The 20687-nt window shown below is 28.7% G+C and overlaps 2 protein-coding genes across 2 annotated transcripts in view; both read left to right on the top strand.

Annotated features, from left to right (window-relative positions):
- The window catches only part of LOC123297431 (protein-L-histidine N-pros-methyltransferase), a 245750-nt gene that overhangs the window by 100486 nt on the left and 124577 nt on the right, over window positions 1-20687 (top strand). The window lies entirely within an intron of this gene.
- On the top strand, window positions 14463-16054 carry LOC123297430. Its single transcript, XM_044879088.1, has one exon. It carries the CDS (start codon window positions 14565-14567, stop codon window positions 15714-15716), a length of 1152 nt encoding a protein of 383 aa, XP_044735023.1. The 5' UTR covers window positions 14463-14564; the 3' UTR covers window positions 15717-16054.

The following is a 20687-nucleotide window of genomic DNA, read 5'->3' as shown; positions in this document are numbered from 1 at the left end:
AAATAGAAAAATAAATATAAATCAAACCAAAAATTTAAGAAAAAATGCAATTTTTATAGTATATTACTAAACATCGAAGACTTAACTGTGGTAAACCACTCACAACTCTTTCCAAAAATTTTCACATAATGAAAAAAAATGGGAAGAGTGAGAACACTTCACCTCCTAAAATAAAACAGTAAAAATCATTCTAACAAAAAAAATATGCGGTTTTCGAAAAATCACTTAACAAAATTAAAAATTTCGTTTTTAATGTAACGTTTTTCTTCACAAAAAAAAACCAGTGCAAACTATGTCTGCCAGTGAATTTTATGTAAATATATAATTTTAATTTGGAATATATTTTCAAATGAAAATTTTTCATTTAAATATTAAAACCCACAAAAAAGAAAAAAAATTGAACATTTCTAGTATCTACATATACGTATAACGGTTGTGATTTGTATGGAAAAATCAGTGATTTAGAAAAAGTATCTCTCCAAATTTTATGCTGCAATAAGCAAAAAATACCAGCAGGCAAGAGTAACTAATGTTGTTTAGCGTATATATTATAGCGAGATTGGTGGTAGTGCTGAGTGGGTGGTTAGGTGAATTCTTCAACACAACTCATCATATAGATAGTGAACGATGTTGTTTATTTGTGAAATAAAAATAATATTAAAAAAAAAAAAATCATATATTAAAACATTTTTCCATAATGGATCTGTGTTTATATTTATGTTCGCTCATAGACTCATGTGATATAGATCGATGAAAATGAAATTTTAAGCGCAACTAATGAAAATTATCGTAAATAAATGAAAGAAAAAAGTTAAAACTAAATGGTGAATGATTTTTGGATGGCTTAGAGAGTTTGTTTTTAAGTATGATGTAACTAAACTAATTTTAATACAAAAATACTCATTAAATTTCTTAAGAAAATAACTGTTTTAAAAAAACAACGATAAAAATAACAACGATAAGGAGGTTTCGCGGGACACCCGGTAGGAATTATATTCATTTCGAACCTTGGTACATTATAAATGTACGTTAACATTTTTATTTACAAGATATTTTTCTGAAAATGTAAGGTATTAAATGTAAGGTATTAATTACTTGTTTGATTCTTTAAAGAATTTAATGTTATAGCTACTTCTTGTTTTTCCTATATGAAATAATTGTAGTATAAGTTTAAAAAAGACATACTGCTGATTTAGTAGTCAAACCAATACGTGAGTATATTACATTTGGTTTGATTAGGATATTTATTATCATCGCATAACATAAAAACTTCCTTTAAATTATCTCATATAAACATAAAATTTTGACAAAAAAAATACAAATTGGCAGTTACGAAAATATTTTTGCATTTTCTCAAAATTCATGGCAAGCGAAATCGATTGAAAACATTTTAGTTTCGTAGGTAACCTAAATATCAGTTTTTGGTATCTATGGCAGTTTTTTTATTTTAACTCCCAACCAGAAAACAAATATCGCCCGATGAGGGACATAGTTCCAACAAAAACTAAAAGGAAATTATTTTTGGAAGGCTTAGATAGTTTTCTTTTAGGTATGATGCAATTAATTAATTTGAATACATACATGCCTACAGACTAAACGTATTGGATAAATAGACCGCGTCCTTTGTTAAAGGCTTAAAAATTATATTCAAACATATCGAGTTTCAAAACTGAGTTATGGATACGGACAATGGAAATTGTCTTCGAAAAGCATACTTTCTGAAAAAAAAAAAAAAAACATCAATAGTTTATCTAAGCCTATATGTTCTATGAGTTTTATTAGATCTATTCCACTACTGCAGACGTAATACTTTCAATTACTAAAAATGCATGTTAAACTATCATTCAAATAAAAACCTATCCAAAAATTGTATAATGTGCATTGCTTTATGGTTATCCTAGTTACCGTACTGTCCAAAATTTTGTATTTTTTTCATATGCTGGATAATTCGTTCTCCTATTTTGAATTTCCAGATTAGCGTTTTTCCAGATTTTACTATCAGATATTAATCAGAAGATTTTTGTCCATAAAAGCACATATTGACACTTAATTTTTGATGAAACAATAAAAGTTAACAGTTTTTAATCATAGAATTAACGCAAAATTATCTAACAATATTACTCGTTTGAACGTTAAAACAAAATAAAATTTTATTTATTTATTTTAAGCACATGTGAATGTTTAATATAAACACATCATTGAAGCAGCTGATTCCCGTCATACGATTATGCGCATTGAATACCTGGCCTCCAAAATGGTGTTTTCTCTGTCAGCTGTTTGAACATTGTATTTTCATCTTTGTTAATCTACTCTGTGACGCCAAAATATACATACTTAGTATACGCTGGGCTCATCTATTTAAAATATATGATCTAAGAGGTTTAATGTGCCATTTTCCACTCAACGAATTATTATTTTGTTTGCCAACATTAACTTTTTATTACTTTTTGTTTGTGTACCTACTAGACCTGAAAGGCTATTTTAAAAATTTAGCCTTAAAATGATTTTAAATGAACATTTTTCGGGATTGCACATTCGCACTAGTAAACGCAATTAATGTAACCACTCTCAGGTACCACCATCCTGAAGTCAACGTCTTCGTAGCGTTGCTGGCTCGTATGGTATTCTTTATGAGATGTAGTCTTCTGAGGATCTATTGTATTTTTTATATTTGCTGGTCAGAAATTTCTCTTTTTATCTTATTTTTGTTTGCCCATCGTTTAAAAACAGCGCAGTGAAGTTGTTTTCATGAGATTGCCACTAAAATAAGAAAATACTTAAAATATGTTTGCTTTCAACGCACAGAGCAAATATTTATTTGTTTCAAAGGACAACAAAAATATGGTTTATAAACTTTTGTATCAAACTGTATGCGTATTAAAATTTTCTGATAGCATAACAACACAGTGCAATAATAATAAAATAAAATGTTTGTTTTTTTTTGCTGTTATACTCCAAAAAAAAAAAGCAAAAAAAAAAATGAAAATTGCAATATTATAAAACAACTTACGCCCATATTGTAAAGGAGTTTAATAATATATTCAATCCTCTTTTCAGTAATAGTTATATAGAAAACAATAGATTGATTTGTGATTACAGAAAATATATAATACAATTCATTTTTGGTTTCATGATTGCATTTAAAAATAAAATAAATAAATGTATAAATAAAATAATATATTTTTAAAATACGAAAAATTCAATTTTAAGTGGTTGTTACCTTGGTTAGGTACGGAAAATTGAACGAAAACTCATTTTATATTTACGACTGTCAAATTATTTTTTCTAAACACATCCATTATTATTGGCCAAGATACATTTTATATATTCTAAAGCATGGCACGTAAATAAAATTCATGAACCCTAACTTTTTGACACGTGGCTCCTGAGTCTATGTGCAGCATTTTCTCTCATAGGATATATATGATAGAATGGACATTTTCGAGAAAGAAGGGAAGGATTAAATAAAATTATATAAATATGTCCTACGAGAGAAGGACACATTGACTCATGAGCTTATTTAACTCTTACCACAAAGTAAAGGTTCATGGATTTTTTTACGTGCCATATTTTTGAATAATAGAACCACATTTAACATTGGATTTGGCTATAAGTAAAAATTTTTTGAAACTGTAGATACGATATTTTATATATAACCTATATTTCTATAACCTTCTTTTAAAACCTTTCTTTTGCGAATTAAAGCCCTTAAAATAACCAAATACCTAGTTTCGTATTTCTATACATGAATTAATCATACAAATAGATTATTGTAGCTGAAGAAGTTTGCCAATTCTGTAGGGAAAGTAGCATAGGTAGTCAGGTAATTTCGTTACACTTACAACACTTCTTTTTGGTCGTGAGATAGAAACGTATACTGAAAATGGCTTTCGGTCCCAATCATTTTAGACAAGAACACTAAAAACGCTTTGAGATCGATTGAGAGATAACTCTAGGTATGTAGTGTACAAACAGGTCGTCCTGGTTACCTAGTGAATATCACATTAGTGATCAGTGTTAAGTAATAGGTTTGTTTTATAAGATACACTTACGAAAATGCAGCCGGGCAATGCCAAAAATAGTTCATGGATTGTATAAAATCAAAATGGACCACAAATTTTATAATTGATTTCTTGAATAGAATGCCAAAAATCCGTCTCGATCTGTTTGTTCGAAAAGCGATAAATCTAAATAATTTAGTGTATCTATTGATAAGTCTTTAAAACAGGATATAAAAATCTTAAAAATGAAAAATTCTGTAAAAAATATTTGTGATCTTACTTCAGCTTTACTAAATCTTCAGTTTTTATTAAATACAGTTATAAAAGCAATAAAACGAATAAATGATAGCGTTAACCTAAGAACTTATACTTACTTTGTCGTCATATTTGACTTTCACTGTATTTAAGGTGTCAATTACTTAAAGCATGAATTTGATTAAAGCATATTCGAATGCTATTGAATTAATAAAAACGTGCATAATAAAATCAAGGTAAGGATTCCAGTAGTAGGTTCTGCACACATGGATATTATATTAACAATACAATGAATTGTATGGAAGTCATCACCGTCACAGAATGTATTTCTTGTCTGCAACAATAATTAGTTTTTTATAATTAACTTTTTTTGTAAACAAAATATAATTAACACAGAAAAAAAACATACATACAGAGAGGACCCGATAAAGTGGACTGTCGTTTGTTTATTAGCGAAAAATTATCTTTACTGGTTGCAGCGTGACGCCTGTTCGTACGTACATGCAACTCAAGAGCTATTAGTACAAAAGTTTGAATTTTTTCAGAATGAAAAATATTATTGTATAATTTTATTAGTTTTAAACAAAAAAATACTTCTCTAGACACTTAGTTTACGAAATAAAAATTCTTTAATACTAAAAAGGCAATATTCGTTTTTAAGAAAAATGTGTTATTTTTCCAATCACTCAGGAAATTTGCTCAGCTGACGCAGCTAGTGCGTTACCAATTTTTTTTAATTTATTTGTATTGTTATTGTTATTTTTACTTTATTTTTATTATTTGCTAAGATGTTTGTAAATATTGGTAATTTTGTAAGGTAATTAATTGCGAGCACAAGGAACTCTGAGATCAATGGCCCAATCCATGCCAGAGGCCATCTAATAGACCCAGAAATGAATGTAAAGTATGCGTTTAGCAGGCGGATTTAGCGAATCCAAACATACTATAACTAGCTATTAATAAACTGGAGTTGCACGCAGCATAGCCAACTGACCCTTGTCGGGCTGAAGGCCGTCAGATTGTCTAAGAGATAGGATGAAAGTGGTACTAAGCGTTACAAAGGATATTATAATTGAAACCATGCAAAGTTGTTAAAATTAATAATCGCCGATCAAAAGTTATAAGGCTATGGAAGATTTAACAGGTTATAAAAATATCTTGTGGAAAATTTTTATATATTTAACTTTTCAATAATTTTATCTCTTTCGTTTTTGGCGTACCATCCTGTATAAGTATATTGAATGAATTGTTGTTGTATTAGTGAGTGCATCGTTCGCCCGGCCTGGCCGCCCGCACACCCAACCACAATTATAACAAAAACCATGGATGTGGTGGCACATCTTCTGTGTATCATATACAAAACACACAGTTGTGTTTTTTTTTCTGCTATACTTTTGAATGTGTCTAGTTTGGATGTTTTTTTACCTTTTGTTATTATTTGCTTTTGTTTTAGAACATTAATAAATAAAATAATACCCAGTAGTCAGTTTATTATTATTGGAGGTTATCTCGTTCAAAAGTATAATGTGATTAAAAAATGGTAGTCTTATAACATAGTACAGTAAAAGATGTTACAAAAATCAGCTAAAGGATAAATGAAAGAAATCGCTCTCATTTTGCTAAAACCTGGTGGAATATGTTTCTTAGATGTCAAATATCATTAGTAAGACATGAGTTAGTGTCGCAAATGTTTCTATTTGTTAATAAACAATAAATTTTTAATTCAATGAAACGATAATTGTTAAAGTTCACTTTGAAAATTAGTAAATAAGCAACTTGTATGACATAAATGTTAAGTGTTTGTCAAATAATCGAAAACTATTATGCAGTATAACGTATACGTAATTCAAGTTGCCTATTTAATTATTTTGTAACTCTTAAATTAAAGATTAATTTTTTATTAACAAATAGAAACATTTGCACCAATAAATGATACCTTATTAATGATTTTTAACACCTAAGAAACACATTTCATGAAGTTTTAGCACAATTTTATGAACTAAGTATCGAATTTGTTTGGTACCTTGCACGAAAAATGAACATATTAAGCAGCGCGTATTTGTAACTTGATTAATTTATTTGTGATTTTTTCGTTGCATACTCCAAGGATACGTATACTAACATTCTCCCTTGTTTAAAGAGAGCTTGAAAAATGAAAAAGATCATCGGAAATTACAATGGTGATAAAGTAAATAAGGCTTATAAATGTATTTGAAAAGACTTTACAATTTCCAAAATATTTTTACTGTAATGAATTTCATTACTGCTTTTTTATAAACACTTTTTTAAAAAAACAAATTCAATGATATTAATTTTTCGTTAAATATCAATATGCATAACGATATCGTAATACACTAAAGTACAAATCACATTATACATGTATAAAACAATTTTTATTTTATTATTAAACAAATATAATAATAATAAATTAAAAATTAAAACTATGCGTTGAAAATTTGTTAACGCGTTAATAACCGTACATCCTTCAATGTTATCGTGTTAGTAAAACTGCTACCGACTAAAGTAGCTACTACTTTACAACCCATATCAAACATATACGTATACAAACAAATACAGAATGATTTTTTTCCATTCATATGTTGAAAACGGAATGAAATTTTAAAGGGAATGAAAATACTGTATTCATTTTTTTTTTTTTCAATATGGGGACATCTTAATGGTCAAACAGGGGTGAACTTGGTTTTTTTGCGTATAACTATATATTTTTTGTAGTAGATTTATTTTCTTTCGTAAAAAATTTAAATTTGAAAAATTGTTTTCGTAAATCTCAAATTTTAATAATAGATTTTTGGCATTTTGAAGTAAAATAGTATGTAACAAGAGAATATTTAACTATAGTACAAGAATCTGTGTTCCTAGCTAATTTTAATTAAATTAATTTTAATCAATTTGTTCCATGAACGGTTTTTTCCTGGCAAGCCTATATTTTTATTTTCGTAAATAAATTATCTTTCTTCTGATACTAATTTCGAATGGTTAACAGATCGGTGTAGATCTGCCCATACCATATGAACAGGTAAGTCAACATAGTTACCTATACGGATCTGATAACTAATCGAAATTGGTATCAGAAGAAAGACAAAAAGACGGAAAATAATGGTGTAGACTTGTCTGAAGAAATCGTTCATAGATAAAATTTCCTAAAAGAAATTTAGAAAAACTCTTATAGGAGTGCTTAAAAGCCAACAAAAATTTCAAAAAAAGATATGTCTCATATGATTATCAGGTGGATGAAAATCTACCTTATACCGTCGCTTGCTACAATAATCTTACAGTATTTTAGCCTTAAAAAACTGAAAAATCGGCTACAAGGAAATGAAATTTAAGAAAAAAAAATTCTATGATTGTTATTTTATTGCGAAAAAGAGCAAGAATCTGCTACAAAAATATGTAATTCCAATAAAAAACCAAAATTGGATCCAATTTTATCATGAAAAAAAAAAGTTGATGCGGAATTTAATTCCTCCTAACAACGAACTGATAAGTGTCTTCGCTTTTTGAGAATTTTCTATTCCATTTTCGAAACATAAGAGTAAGGATAGGAGCTTTTTGTAAATCATCCTGTATATAAGTGCATTAGGTATTGTGTCGTTAAAGTAAATTATTGTTTATTTACTTATAGGTAGCTACAATAATATTACACTGAAATGAAAAAAATTTTGAAATTAATATCGTTTTTTGTTTAAAATTATTTTATCGTTTTTCAATTGAATACAATTTACTACAATGGGAATTTTTAAAGAAATTTTATGCTGTTATTAAAAATATGTTTCTTTTTTATGTTTACAGCTTTAATTATACTTAATTTTAAATTATTAATAAACAAAAATAGTTAAAATGTAATCTGGGTAGTGGAATGACTTTAACGATTTTTGGAAATGTACGATTTGGTCGACCATGAGTCCTCTATTAAATTTTGATCAATAATCTATTAAGTAGTCCAATGCACCTATAAGAAGTCGAGTAAGTTTTGATATTCTTCATGACAGGCATTTAAAATTCGGAAACGATATCTGAACATTTATTCCAGAATTCCACGTCTAAAGTATTTGTTTTAAAAACTTTTTCCTGTCCACTAAACTCTTTTTTTAAAAATTTTTAAAATTAAAACATCTTTTTTTTTTCAAGAAATAAGTGAAAATAGAAGTATTTGAAGGTCAACCTTAATTAATTAAGCTGCAACTACAGATAAAAACTTATTCATTAAATCTACAGAATAACATATACTTCCAGGGACATTTAATATAACTGAATCATTTTTCATTTTATATTAAAAGTAATTTTTCAAAAAAAATATATATAATTATTTTTTCCACTTGATATAAAATAAAATACAACATAAAATAAACAAAAAATTGTACATAAAATGAAAAATATAATTAAAAATTAATTACACATATACTAACAAGTGTAATATATGTATGTACTGTGTACAAGTCACAGTAATTAAAACACAATTATTATTTAAAATTATAAAAATTATTATTATTTTTTATTTATTTATTATTATATTAATAATAATAATCATAATGATAACAATATGAATGTCATTAATTAATCAACCAAGTGTTGCAAAATTATTAAATATAAATACAAAAAAAAGTTATGTTTAATAAAATAATTATATTATGAAGTTGGTATTTATAAAGGGTGTTTTATTTTAATTAGTGCAATTGATATCATGAGATAATTTTTAAAGATGTTATGAAGGTGTAGTCCTTTCTCTCCATTTTATTTTATGGAATTCCAGGTAAGTGCTAAGTTACCAGTGGTCCGTGGGGTCTGCTAGTTTCTACCAAATACTAAACAAAAACCTATAATATCGATTAATATATTTACTTACCAAAATCAAACGATAATAACTGACCAAAATATATAATATTTATATTCGTTTTGGCATAGATAAGAGACCCAAAGAATCACTGGAAATTTTTATATAAATATGTATCGTATATTTCGATTCAAGTCAATTTTAAACAAAGAAAAATGAACCACAGCAACTGAACCCCTTCTCTAATGTCATATTTTCCTTTAATTGATGGCTTATTGATTATGGGTTTTTTGACTTTCAGGGTTTTGACTACATGAAACATTTACATAAAAAGGAGGGATGGTGGTCGGAAAATTGACACTACCAAATGGCACTTCCTTAACATTAACTAAATTTACATAAAAATTTTGAACTCACTTTCTCAACTTGATGGGGCGGCAAATATTCGCAATACTTTAAAAAACCGGGAAAAAACGGCTTTCTTTCATAAAAAAGGTAAAGTGGTGGAAAGGAAATGAAGCTGTCCATTGTACATTTCCTTGACACTAAGCCAACTTACAAACTTTCAACCAACTTAAAATTTTAGGGACTTTGTAGGCTTTCAAAGTTCTTAAGGCAAATATGATATTCGCCATTAAAAGAGAAAGGGATACTGAAAAGCAGATATTCTAAATAAGTACTTACTTGAAAATGCTTTACTTTTAACGGATTTAACACAAACTTATAACTCAAGCCACTCCTTCCGTTTGACCTTCGATAGGTTTGTAAATTAGCATTTTGTTAAAATAGTTCAGCATGCGTATGCAATCTTATGTGAAATTGTCTTATAGCGCTCGCTTATTGATAACGAAGCTCCCTCGGTTGTAACGTCATAGAGCTTTATCATTTCTAACGTTACTAAATAAAATCTATTTGAACTTCAACAAAATACTCTGTATATATATTATACATTATTTAATTATTATTAATTATTAAACCATTAATTATTAACCTTGATATTATGAAATTATGATTATCATTTAGCTTGAAATATTATTTATTATGAATATTATTTTAAATAATTTTTAATTACTTGTGTGTTTAATTAAAGTTACTTAATTATCTTTTTATTATTAAATATGATTAAATATCTTTATTCATTTGTTTTGCGTTTACATGAAAATCTGACATAAAATTTAAAACATGAACTCAACCCAAATATTTAGTTTTTGTATCGTAAGTCAAGGTTGAATAACCACAGTATACTACAAGAGGTCAGGTTACTTAAATTGGTCGGCCTTAACGGTAGACCTTATTACCATTATTTGAGAATAATGTAACCTAAGTCTTCAAAGAATGAATCAATTCGAATACAATTTTATTACAAATAGGATTTTTTAATAGTTTGTAAAGGTCCTTATATTTTAGATGGAAGCGACAACTAGTGCGTTGAATATATCCTTGTGTCACGAATGGATTCAATGTGTTCCTCAAAATCATATTAAATTAATTTCACATAATCCTTACGTGAATTCCTATACGTTATATTTGGGAAATAGTCTGATTTAAGGTCGTCTCCAACGATAATATCTGGGAAAAATTCTAATTGTCAATAGAATTCACGAGATCTAGTCTGAATTGATTGTTCAATAGGGTATTCTACTATATTTAAAAAAGTACTTCCAAATGTTGATTTTGCTAATTAATAAAAAGCCACAAAAAATTATATTTCAGAAAAATACACACGCTTTCTTTCCAAAAACTTAAATTAAATTTTAAACCTATTTTAATCTGTAAAAAAAACGGGCATTCAATTTAGTGATTTTATATCGTATCATTATACGAATTAACACAGATAAGTTTGACAGATATATTCATAGACAACTAATAATAAATATAAATATTTATTATCTATGGATATATTATACCCAGCCGTCTACACTGACCTAACTGATGGTCTATGGTTCATACTGATATAACATCATATCAAGGCTTGTCCGCGGTTTAGGTCACGTGATATACAGTTTAAAAATTACTATTTTTAATTTTAATATTACGAAAGAAAAATGTGCTTTTATGACTCGAAATCAGAATATTTCAGTACATTTTACATAAATTTTTACTTTTTTCAAATTTTATAATTTATTTTTCACTACCGAAAGTACCATATTAATAGCTGACTTAGATTTATTTTTCTATTATTTGATATTTATTTTTATTTAGGAAAAACAACAACGCTGTAATATTCTTCCCTCTTTCCTGGGCTTCGTATCTTTTAAAAGAATATATCGATTTAAATGCGATTTTCTCTTTGATCCATCTGGTCTATTTAGTGTAAAGTCTTTTAAAAATCATTAAGGTTGATTTCTTGTTTGATAAGATAAGGTTGACTATTTCTTAACGCCAGTTTAATAGTCAACGAATTTCGATATATCATGCAATGCTTTCAAATCAATTTTATTTTCAATTTGCAACTATGACTTGTGAATTGATTTCTATTTTTTGATACTTGTGGTTTAATCTATTTATATATAGAAAAATAAGTACATATATTTTTTTATTCATTTTATTTGAAAAATCCTATAAAAAAAGTATAATAATGTATTATAATATTCTAAACTAAATGTAATGTATATTTGATATTTATGTCAATAATAAAAATACGGACAAGTTTATGTGTTTAGATGATAATATAAAAATATATTATGTCGAAGAAGACGAAGAAAAAGAAGAGGTACCTAGTTTTAAAACCAAACCACATACACAACAGTTATATGGTATACTATCCCATACTCGCCTGCTACGATAGGCTTTTCTCAATTTAAAAACAAATTATACTGTAGATTCTTATTAATCCGCAACTTCAGTACTTCGATAATCTTCGCAAGTTTCTCCCACACAGCTTCCTGTGCCTACACCGCTTTCGCACTCCTGAATCAGTGTGGTTTATTTTATTTATCATGATTTTCCATCCAAGTCAATAATCCGAACCTTCTAATAATTCAGCCTCTTCTAGCTTTTAATATCGCTAAATAAACGAAAATCTACTATTTTACCGCGTAATATTCTTCCTTTTTTTGCCTTGGCTTGCCCATTTCCTTCAAATTACTCATATTAAAGCTTATGAAAGATTTAAAAAAAAATTCCACGGCCTATTATCCTTCATCAGACTTGCCTCTACATGATCTAACCCCTTAAAACCATTATTTAGACAATAAGACGACCTTCGGAATGACTTATGTCGCAGAACTTGCTTAGCTCTTAATATAGTGTTTTAATAAAAGTATGATCTTCAATATCTACGTATTTAGAGAAAAATATGGTTCTATCGTTATTTCTCCGACAACCGTTACTGCGAGATGAAATATATACCGGTTTTTCTACCCGTAATAGACCAGAAGCCCATGATGAAATTTTACTGGTTAAATAACCCACCAGGAAATATGTTGAAAAACGTGTTCACATATGTAAAAGTAATTTTAAGCAATACTGCGTCAGTTTTGAAAGGTACAGATGAGTATAGATGAAAATATAGATCTCATCCCTGCAAATATGTATGGCGTTGCTGGATACTAACTATTCATAAGTATTCGAATCAAATTACATAAATGTTTTTATCTCTTTTTATCTCCTGTCAATTTCTGAAGCCCTATTTGTTTATTTCTGTACGGTATTTATGTAATTCTCTTAGAATACTTATGCAGAGTTAGTATCCAGCAACGCCGTTCATATTTGCTAGTGTAGGGGTGAGACACCAAGATTTGTGACATCCATATTTTCATCTCTTCTCACCTGTACCGCCCAAAACTGACGCCATGGTGCTTAAACTTACTTTTACATAAAGGAGCACTTTTTCAACATATTTCCTTGTGGGTCATTTCTTCTAAAAAAACTTCTGCAAGGGCTTGTGAACTATAAGCTATTAAACAAACACACAAACAGACAGACAACGATTTTATAATCTCAAAGATATGGATAGTATGATAGTATGTTACCTTACTAGTCGTAGTAGCTTAGCACATCAGTTTAAATGGTACCATATACAATCATTTTTGAAAATCGTTTGTTCGTTATTAAATACATTATTGACGACTATATGACTAGTAAACAAGAATACTACTTTATAAATAGTTGCTTTAAATATATTGTGTATACTTACGTTATACATATTTGGAACAATCTCTCTCTATGACCCTACCGTTACTAACTAGCACCCAAAACCATTGAAGACGTATTCTTAAAATTAATAAGTCATAATACTCATAGTAAATACGATTATGCGTCCCGAATAGTACTCCCATTAAATTAGGTGAAATTCACTGAAGTTTTGGACGCCACCTATGCCAATATTTAACTTCTTACTTGTAGAATTAAAATTTTCGCAGAAAAAAGAGTAAATTCGGGAAAATCAACAATTTTCTACGTTTTCCCCCAATTTTTTTTAATTTACTCGAAAACTATGAATTTAAGAAGAAAAAATAGATTAGTCCGAAGTTATTATGCGTAAAATTTCCGATCTATTTTATGCATAAACTTCTTCTTATCTTTCATATTTTCTGAATGTACGATTTTTTGTATTTTTTGTGTTTTTTTTAATTTTTCTTAAAAGCTGTGTATTTTAGGAAAAAAAATACTTTGAGAAAAAGTTATTAAGCATAAAATTTCCAACATATCTGTATATTTTGATTGTTCCCAATATTTCACATTTTCGGAAAAATCGATGTTGTTAATATAAACGACTCTTTGCATCCTTTAAATTTTCAAAGATAAGTAATGAGAGATAATTACCTTTCCTGTATAAATCTAATCTTAGTTCTTGATTAGCCTCAATAGTCAAGAACGTTTGAAAATGAGTACATTTTCCGTTTTTAAGGCGATTCATTCCGTTGATATCTACCAGGGTAGGATTGATGAAAGGTTTTGTAAAATTCCGCCATGTATATAATAACAGAAGATCATTTTTAGAAAATATTGCTCTTATCAAGGAAATTTAGTTTTATTGTGAAACACAAACGGACTTCTCGAATCTTATAGATTTGACAAAAAAAATTTTCCCTTTTCTATATTCGTTCTTTTTTTATGGAATCGTAATTTCAAAATAAACTCCAGTTTCGGCTCTTCTTATATCTATCGCCTCATTGTGGAAGTTACCAGATACGACAGTAAACTAATTGTAAATAAAAAATCAATTTGAGTTTTTTAAATGGAACATTGAACTTTGTGAAGAAAAACAAACCAATATATGTAAATTATTATCACTTCCATAGTGATATAATTGTTTACTTTTGTTTCAATTGACATACCTGAACTAAAGATTTTTATAATTTATATTGTGTTAGAATCATAAACGTTTATTAGTGGACATTCTATTAAATAACGTTGTAATTTAATTTATTCCTTTCAGGTATGTTTTTGTTTGTAAATTTAGTGTAATTCCTTTATATAATTTTGTCAATATATTCCTTTCAGGATTAAATACAATCTCGTTATTTATTCAATAAATTAATAACTTACAAATTAAATTACAATCATTTAAGATGGAAAAATTGTTTGTCCACTTAATAAGAAGAAGCGATGAATATTTTGAATTAGCTGGACTATCCGAAGATAAGCGGTTATGGTTTAGCTTACCAGATGAACATAAAAATTTATATGAACATAAGGTATTATCATCAAAAACCACCATTAAAAGTGCAATTGCTGCTATTAAACCGATTAATGGTTTCCGAAAAATTGGCATTAAATTAGATGAGGATTTGAAAAAAGAATATTTTGATGAAGATGGAAACCTTAGCTACAAAAACTATCCGTTACAGGAATCTGTAGTTTTTTTTGATGTGAGTGAAAAACTCCAAGAAGAAAATTTTTTAATTAAAAGAATCAAGGAATTAGAATTAAAATTAAATGACAAAGATGAGATAAAATTGCAAAATATAGAAAAGAAGTTTGTTCTTGATAAATATGACAAAACACAAAACCCTTCTGAGTGGTTTTCTAAATTTGAAAGTGAATGTGACCGAAATAAAATAAAAAGTGGTACCCAGATGATTGAAGCTTTACGATTTTTTGTCGCTGGATCGGCCAAACACTGGTATGAAGGAAATTTGAAAAAATTTGGTCTAACTAATTGGTCTGAATGGCGAAATTCATTTTTTTCCATTTTTATTGACAAAGGTTGGACAGCTGTCAGAAAAGCATATACCTATAAATACTTAGGCGGCTCATTGATCGATTACGCTTTAACAAAAGAAAATTTATGTTTAGAAGTAGAAAGTGATAGTACTATGAGTTCCAGAATAAACTTGATTGTAATGGGTTTACCATCTCAAGTTCAAGATGAGCTAGATCGCGAAGACATTAACACTATAAAAAAATTATACAATGAACTCCGAAAGCTAGATGGTCAATATAATAAACGTTCGAAAGAAAATAAACCATATGATAATCGGCATGAAAAAACAAAATTAGGAGAATCGACTAAAAAGAAACAAATTGATATACCTTTGAAAAAACCATGCTACATGTGTGAAGCTCTTGGTTGGAAAAATCGATTTCATCCCTCTAACGAATGCCGAAATAAAATACTGTACGCTCAGAAAAAAGAATCTAATTTAATTGAAACGAAATCTGATTCAGAAAATGAGGCTGAAATGATGAAAATGGAAATTGACCGAAATTCTTTAAACTAGAGAGCCCGGATAATTTGATTCCATTAATTCATGTAAACGTAATTATTGATGATAAAATGAAAATAAAAGCAGTGTATGACTCAGGATCTAACGTGAGTCTAATTAATCAAAGAGTTGTAGATATATTAAAAACAAGTTTGTTAAAGCATAACACTGCATTCAAGACAATTAATGGTTTCAATTTTAGTTCGGCCCGGGCAAACATAAAGCTTAAAATTGGAAATATTACAAACAATTTGAATACTTTTGTAGTTAAAAATTCAGAATTTTCTTATGACCTGTTACTAGGTTTAGATGCTATTAAAAAATTTAAACTAATTCAAGACGAGAATTTAAACATATACCAAAAACCTAAAAATGATGAGATGCTCCAAATAAGAAGTAATCAAAATCAGAAGAAATCTTGTGAAATTTCTAACAAAATAATTACAAATGAAAATAAAGAAGATAAAGAAAATGTAAAGAAAGAAGATAATATAGATGTAAAGAAAGAAGATAATAAAGATGTCAATAAAGAAGATAATAGAGATGTAAAGAAAGAAGATAATAAAGATGTTAAAAATTTTAATAAAGAAGGTAAAATCAATGATAATGAAAAAGAAGAGAAAAACACTGAAAATATTAGAATTTACCATCAAGAAGAAACTAATGAAAATCAGTTCAAACCTAAATTAGATCACATAGATGGATATGAAAAAAAAGTAGAACTTTTAAATATTATTGAAAATCACAAGAAAATTTTTGCCAAAAATAAATTTGATGTCGGTAAAGTAAAGTCTAGAGAGGCCGAAATAAAGTTAATGAGAGATGAATATGTTACGGCCCGCCCTTATAAATGTTCTATACCAGATGAACGTGAAATCAAAGATCAAGTACAGAAGTTACTAGCATCCGATCTAATAGAGGAATCTGATTCACCGTTCGCATCACCGGTAACACTCGCATATAAAAAAGAAGATGGAAGAAAATCAAGGCTTTGCATCGATTTTAGAAACTTAAATAAAATAACTATCCCAGAGTGCTACCCATTTCCAACAATAAATGATATAACGGAAAAAGTTTCGAAATGTAAATACTTTACTGTTGTTGATATAAACTCCGCTTTTTGGTGTATTAGGTTAAAAGAAAAGGACCGTGAGAAAACTTCTTTCGTTACAAAGTACGGGAAATTTATGTTCAAAGTATTACCTTTTGGATTGAAAAATGCTCCTGCAATCTTTCAACGCATACTTTCAAATATTATAAGACGAAATAACCTAGATGAGTTTTGCGTCAACTACATGGATGACTGTCTAATTTTCTCACGCAATTGGAAAGATCACATGCAACATATCTCAAGATTTCTTGAAGTAATAGGAGAAGAAGGATTTAAATTAAAGCTCGAAAAGTGTAAATTTGCAGCCCAATCGGTTAAGTATCTTGGCCATTACATTGAAGAAAATAAAATATCACCAGCACAAGAAAATTTAAAGGCAATAAAAAATTTGAAAAGACCTACAGATAAATCTGGGGTTCGAAGTGTTCTAGGAACAATAAATTACTTTATAAAATATATCGATCATAGTGCTCAAAAATTTGAGCCCCTTCACAGATTGCTGAAAAAAAATACTGAATTTATTTGGACGGAAGAATGTGAACGCAGCTTCTCCATGATCAAAGAATATCTGTGTTCCCGTCCAATTTTATCAATTTATGATGTCGAAAAAGATGTTTACATTGACACAGACGCTAGTCAAAAAGGACTTGGAGCGACTTTGAGGCAACCACAGTCAGATGGTCTATTACACCCTGTAGCTTATTTTTCTAGAAAACTGTCAGAAAGAGAAAAGAAAATGGAAACGATTCATTTAGAATGCAAGGCGATAAAAGAAGCCATTAAATACTGGAAATACTATCTTATTGGACGAAAGTTTTTCGTTTGTAGTGACCATAAACCATTGGAAAATTTAAGAACAAAGTCACGAACTGATGAGATTCTTGGCGATCTGGTCCACTACTTGTCACAATTTAATTTCCAGATAATATATAAAAAAGGAAAAGAAAATATTATCGCTGATTTACTATCACGGCAACCAGTTTTAGAATATTTCGAAAATGAAGATGTCATTCAAGTGGTCAATTTAATAGAATTGTCTGAAATAAAGAGGGATCAATATGAAAATAAAAGAGAACTTACAACTGCAAAGGGAACTGAGCGTAGACACGATATTATATTTAAGATGTTAAAAGGAAGAAAGCGGATTTTTGTATCGGAAAAGTTAGGCCTTGAAATAATTAACAAGTTGCACAATCACTATGGTCACATTGGTGTTGCACAAATGAGAAACAAAATACGACAACACTACTATTTCAAAAATTTAGATAAACTTATCATTGACTTTTGTAAAGGCTGTGTGACATGTAGGCAAAGTAAAACTCGCCGAGGAAGATTGATTGGAAAATTGTCAAGAATTGGACCTGCAACAGAACCCTATGAAATATTGTCCATAGATACAGTGGGTGGTTTTGCCGGAAATAAGTCTATAAAGAAATTTATGCACATACTAGTGGATCATTTTAGCAGGTATGCTTGGATTTCTACTACAAAAAGCCAATGCGCAAAAGATTTTATAAATCTTATACATCCGATCGCTAAAAATAATAAAATAAAGTTGATTCTTGCCGATCAATATACTGGACTAAATTCCGTAGAACTCAAAAATTACCTAAATAGAAGAGGTATCCAACTTGTTTTTACAAGCATAGATTGTGCAAGTTCAAATGGTCTCAACGAACGTTTAAATCAAACTCTAGTTAATAGAATTAGGTGTAAAATTATTGATGGAGATAAACGAGCATGGCCTACGATTGCTGCTGAATGTGTTGAAAATTATAACTCAACGATTCATAGCTCTACTAACTATGAGCCACAATATCTGCTCCTAGGCAAGAAATCAAACATTTCGCCAATATATGAACCACCTAGTGATTTAGCTGAAGACCGCCAGCAAGCTTTCATTAATTCATCCAGAAGTTTTATGGAAAATAAAAAAAGAGTTGACAAAAATCGAACAACTTTTCAATTTGAAATTGGAGATCATGTGTACGTAGAGAATGGGAACAAATTAAATCGCAATAAAATGGACAAAGTTCGCCTTGGGCCTTTTAAAATATTAAGCCGGATTTCATCTTCGTTTTATGAAGTTGATTGTGGCAAGAAAAGAAGTGAATCAAATTATTTTCATAGCAGTAAGCTGTCACCTTTTACTTCGCAAAAAATGACTTCGGGGGGGAAGGTGTAAATTATTATCACTTCCATAGTGATATAATTGTTTACTTTTGTTTCAATTGACATACCTGAACTAAAGATTTTTATAATTTATATTGTGTTAGAATCATAAACGTTTATTAGTGGACATTCTATTAAATAACGTTGTAATTTAATTTATTCCTTTCAGGTATGTTTTTGTTTGTAAATTTAGTGTAATTCCTTTATATAATTTTGTCAATATATTCCTTTCAGGATTAAATACAATCTCGTTATTTATTCAATAAATTAATAACTTACATATATTTTAAACATAAAGTTCAAATCATGGACTAAAAGATATCTTCTTACATAGTTTTATAAGTGATTTGTAAAGGTAACGCCCTGTATACCGCCTACAAATTTACACTTCAATTTTAGAATAATATTGTATTTTATGCTATTTTTATGACCAGTTAAGAAGAAGATTTATTTTCAAATACTTTAAAAAAATACAATTCTTCTTCTCTGCATACAAACACAAAAATTGTGTAACTTGAAATTGAAGACAAAAAAAGCTATAAATTTTAAATAAATAAAGTATTCAGATTATTTTTCGCTCACAGTTTGTTTTGGAAATTGTTACTTAAATATTTGTAATGTAATTTGTTGACTTTTGGTAATAAATATTACTTAAGATTGGAATATAAACATTACATTTTTTTTTTTTAAATTTAAGACATTTTATGGAGATGTTGTCACAAATATGTTCCATATAAAAGCTATTTAATAATATTATTTCCGATACTAACTCAGATAACTTAATGTTAACATCCAACAAATTATTGGTATTGGAAGGGAATCAATTTGATTTTTTCTTTATACTCCTTTGTAATCTGGCACAAATAGATTGCGTATTACATTCTTACGATATAGTATATTACACTACAATGACAGAAAGCGCGATTTGCACTGCGCGATATGATCATGGTGCGTATTTCAGGACTCTCAAACTTTCTGCCGGTGTAATGAATACTCCGACTACTGGCTAGAATGGCTAGGAGGTTGCTGGCTCGAATCCAGGCAGGGGCAGTTTGAACAAAAAAGTTAATGGGGCGTTAAATTGATCACACTGACGTCGCTTGGATAAGAACGAAGTGACTAATTCCACCCACATATAAAAATTGACTATATATTCGAATGTAGTTTATGAAATAAATAAAGATTTAAAATATTGACGTGGGTGGCTTCTGTTATAGACGTGGTCTGCGAAAAGGATGTTAAAATCCATTATTATTAATATTTTCCTTTATTTTCTGCCAAAAGTACGTATATGTTGCTTCTGTTGGTAGGCTTTAAAAGTCCATCCTTTATGATTTGGTAATAAGCATAAATTTCGGATTTTCTGCGCCCTAACAGACGAAACAAGTACGTACTTTCGGCCGTGGATAAAGAAAAGTAAATTTTCTATACATAATGAACAATTCACTGTTTTTCGCTGCATAGATCGTACATAAAGAGAGAACTACTTCCGTTTTTGTAAAACAGAGCGTGTGGTTTTTCTATTACCCACTCGAGTGGGTAGAATTCTTTTGAAATTCCTAATTCGCTCTTGTTTTTAATTAACATTTTTGCATTCGTTACACAATATACTAACACTACACAATATAGTGTGTTGTTCTCATATGGCGTAGTAGAAATAAGAAATTTTTCATATTGCTTTAAAAAGCAAGAATATGGAGTAG

The sequence above is a fragment of the Chrysoperla carnea genome, chromosome 4, assembly GCF_905475395.1.
Source record: "Chrysoperla carnea chromosome 4, inChrCarn1.1, whole genome shotgun sequence".
In the NCBI taxonomy this organism is placed as follows: Eukaryota; Metazoa; Arthropoda; class Insecta; order Neuroptera; family Chrysopidae; genus Chrysoperla; species Chrysoperla carnea.
This window is presented reverse-complemented; position numbering and strand designations above follow the sequence as displayed.

Bases quoted from the DNA above. Each gene is read 5' to 3' on its own strand.
- LOC123297430 (XM_044879088.1), top strand. From the start codon at position 14,565: ATGGAAAAATTGTTTGTCCACTTAATAAGAAGAAGCGATGAATATTTT.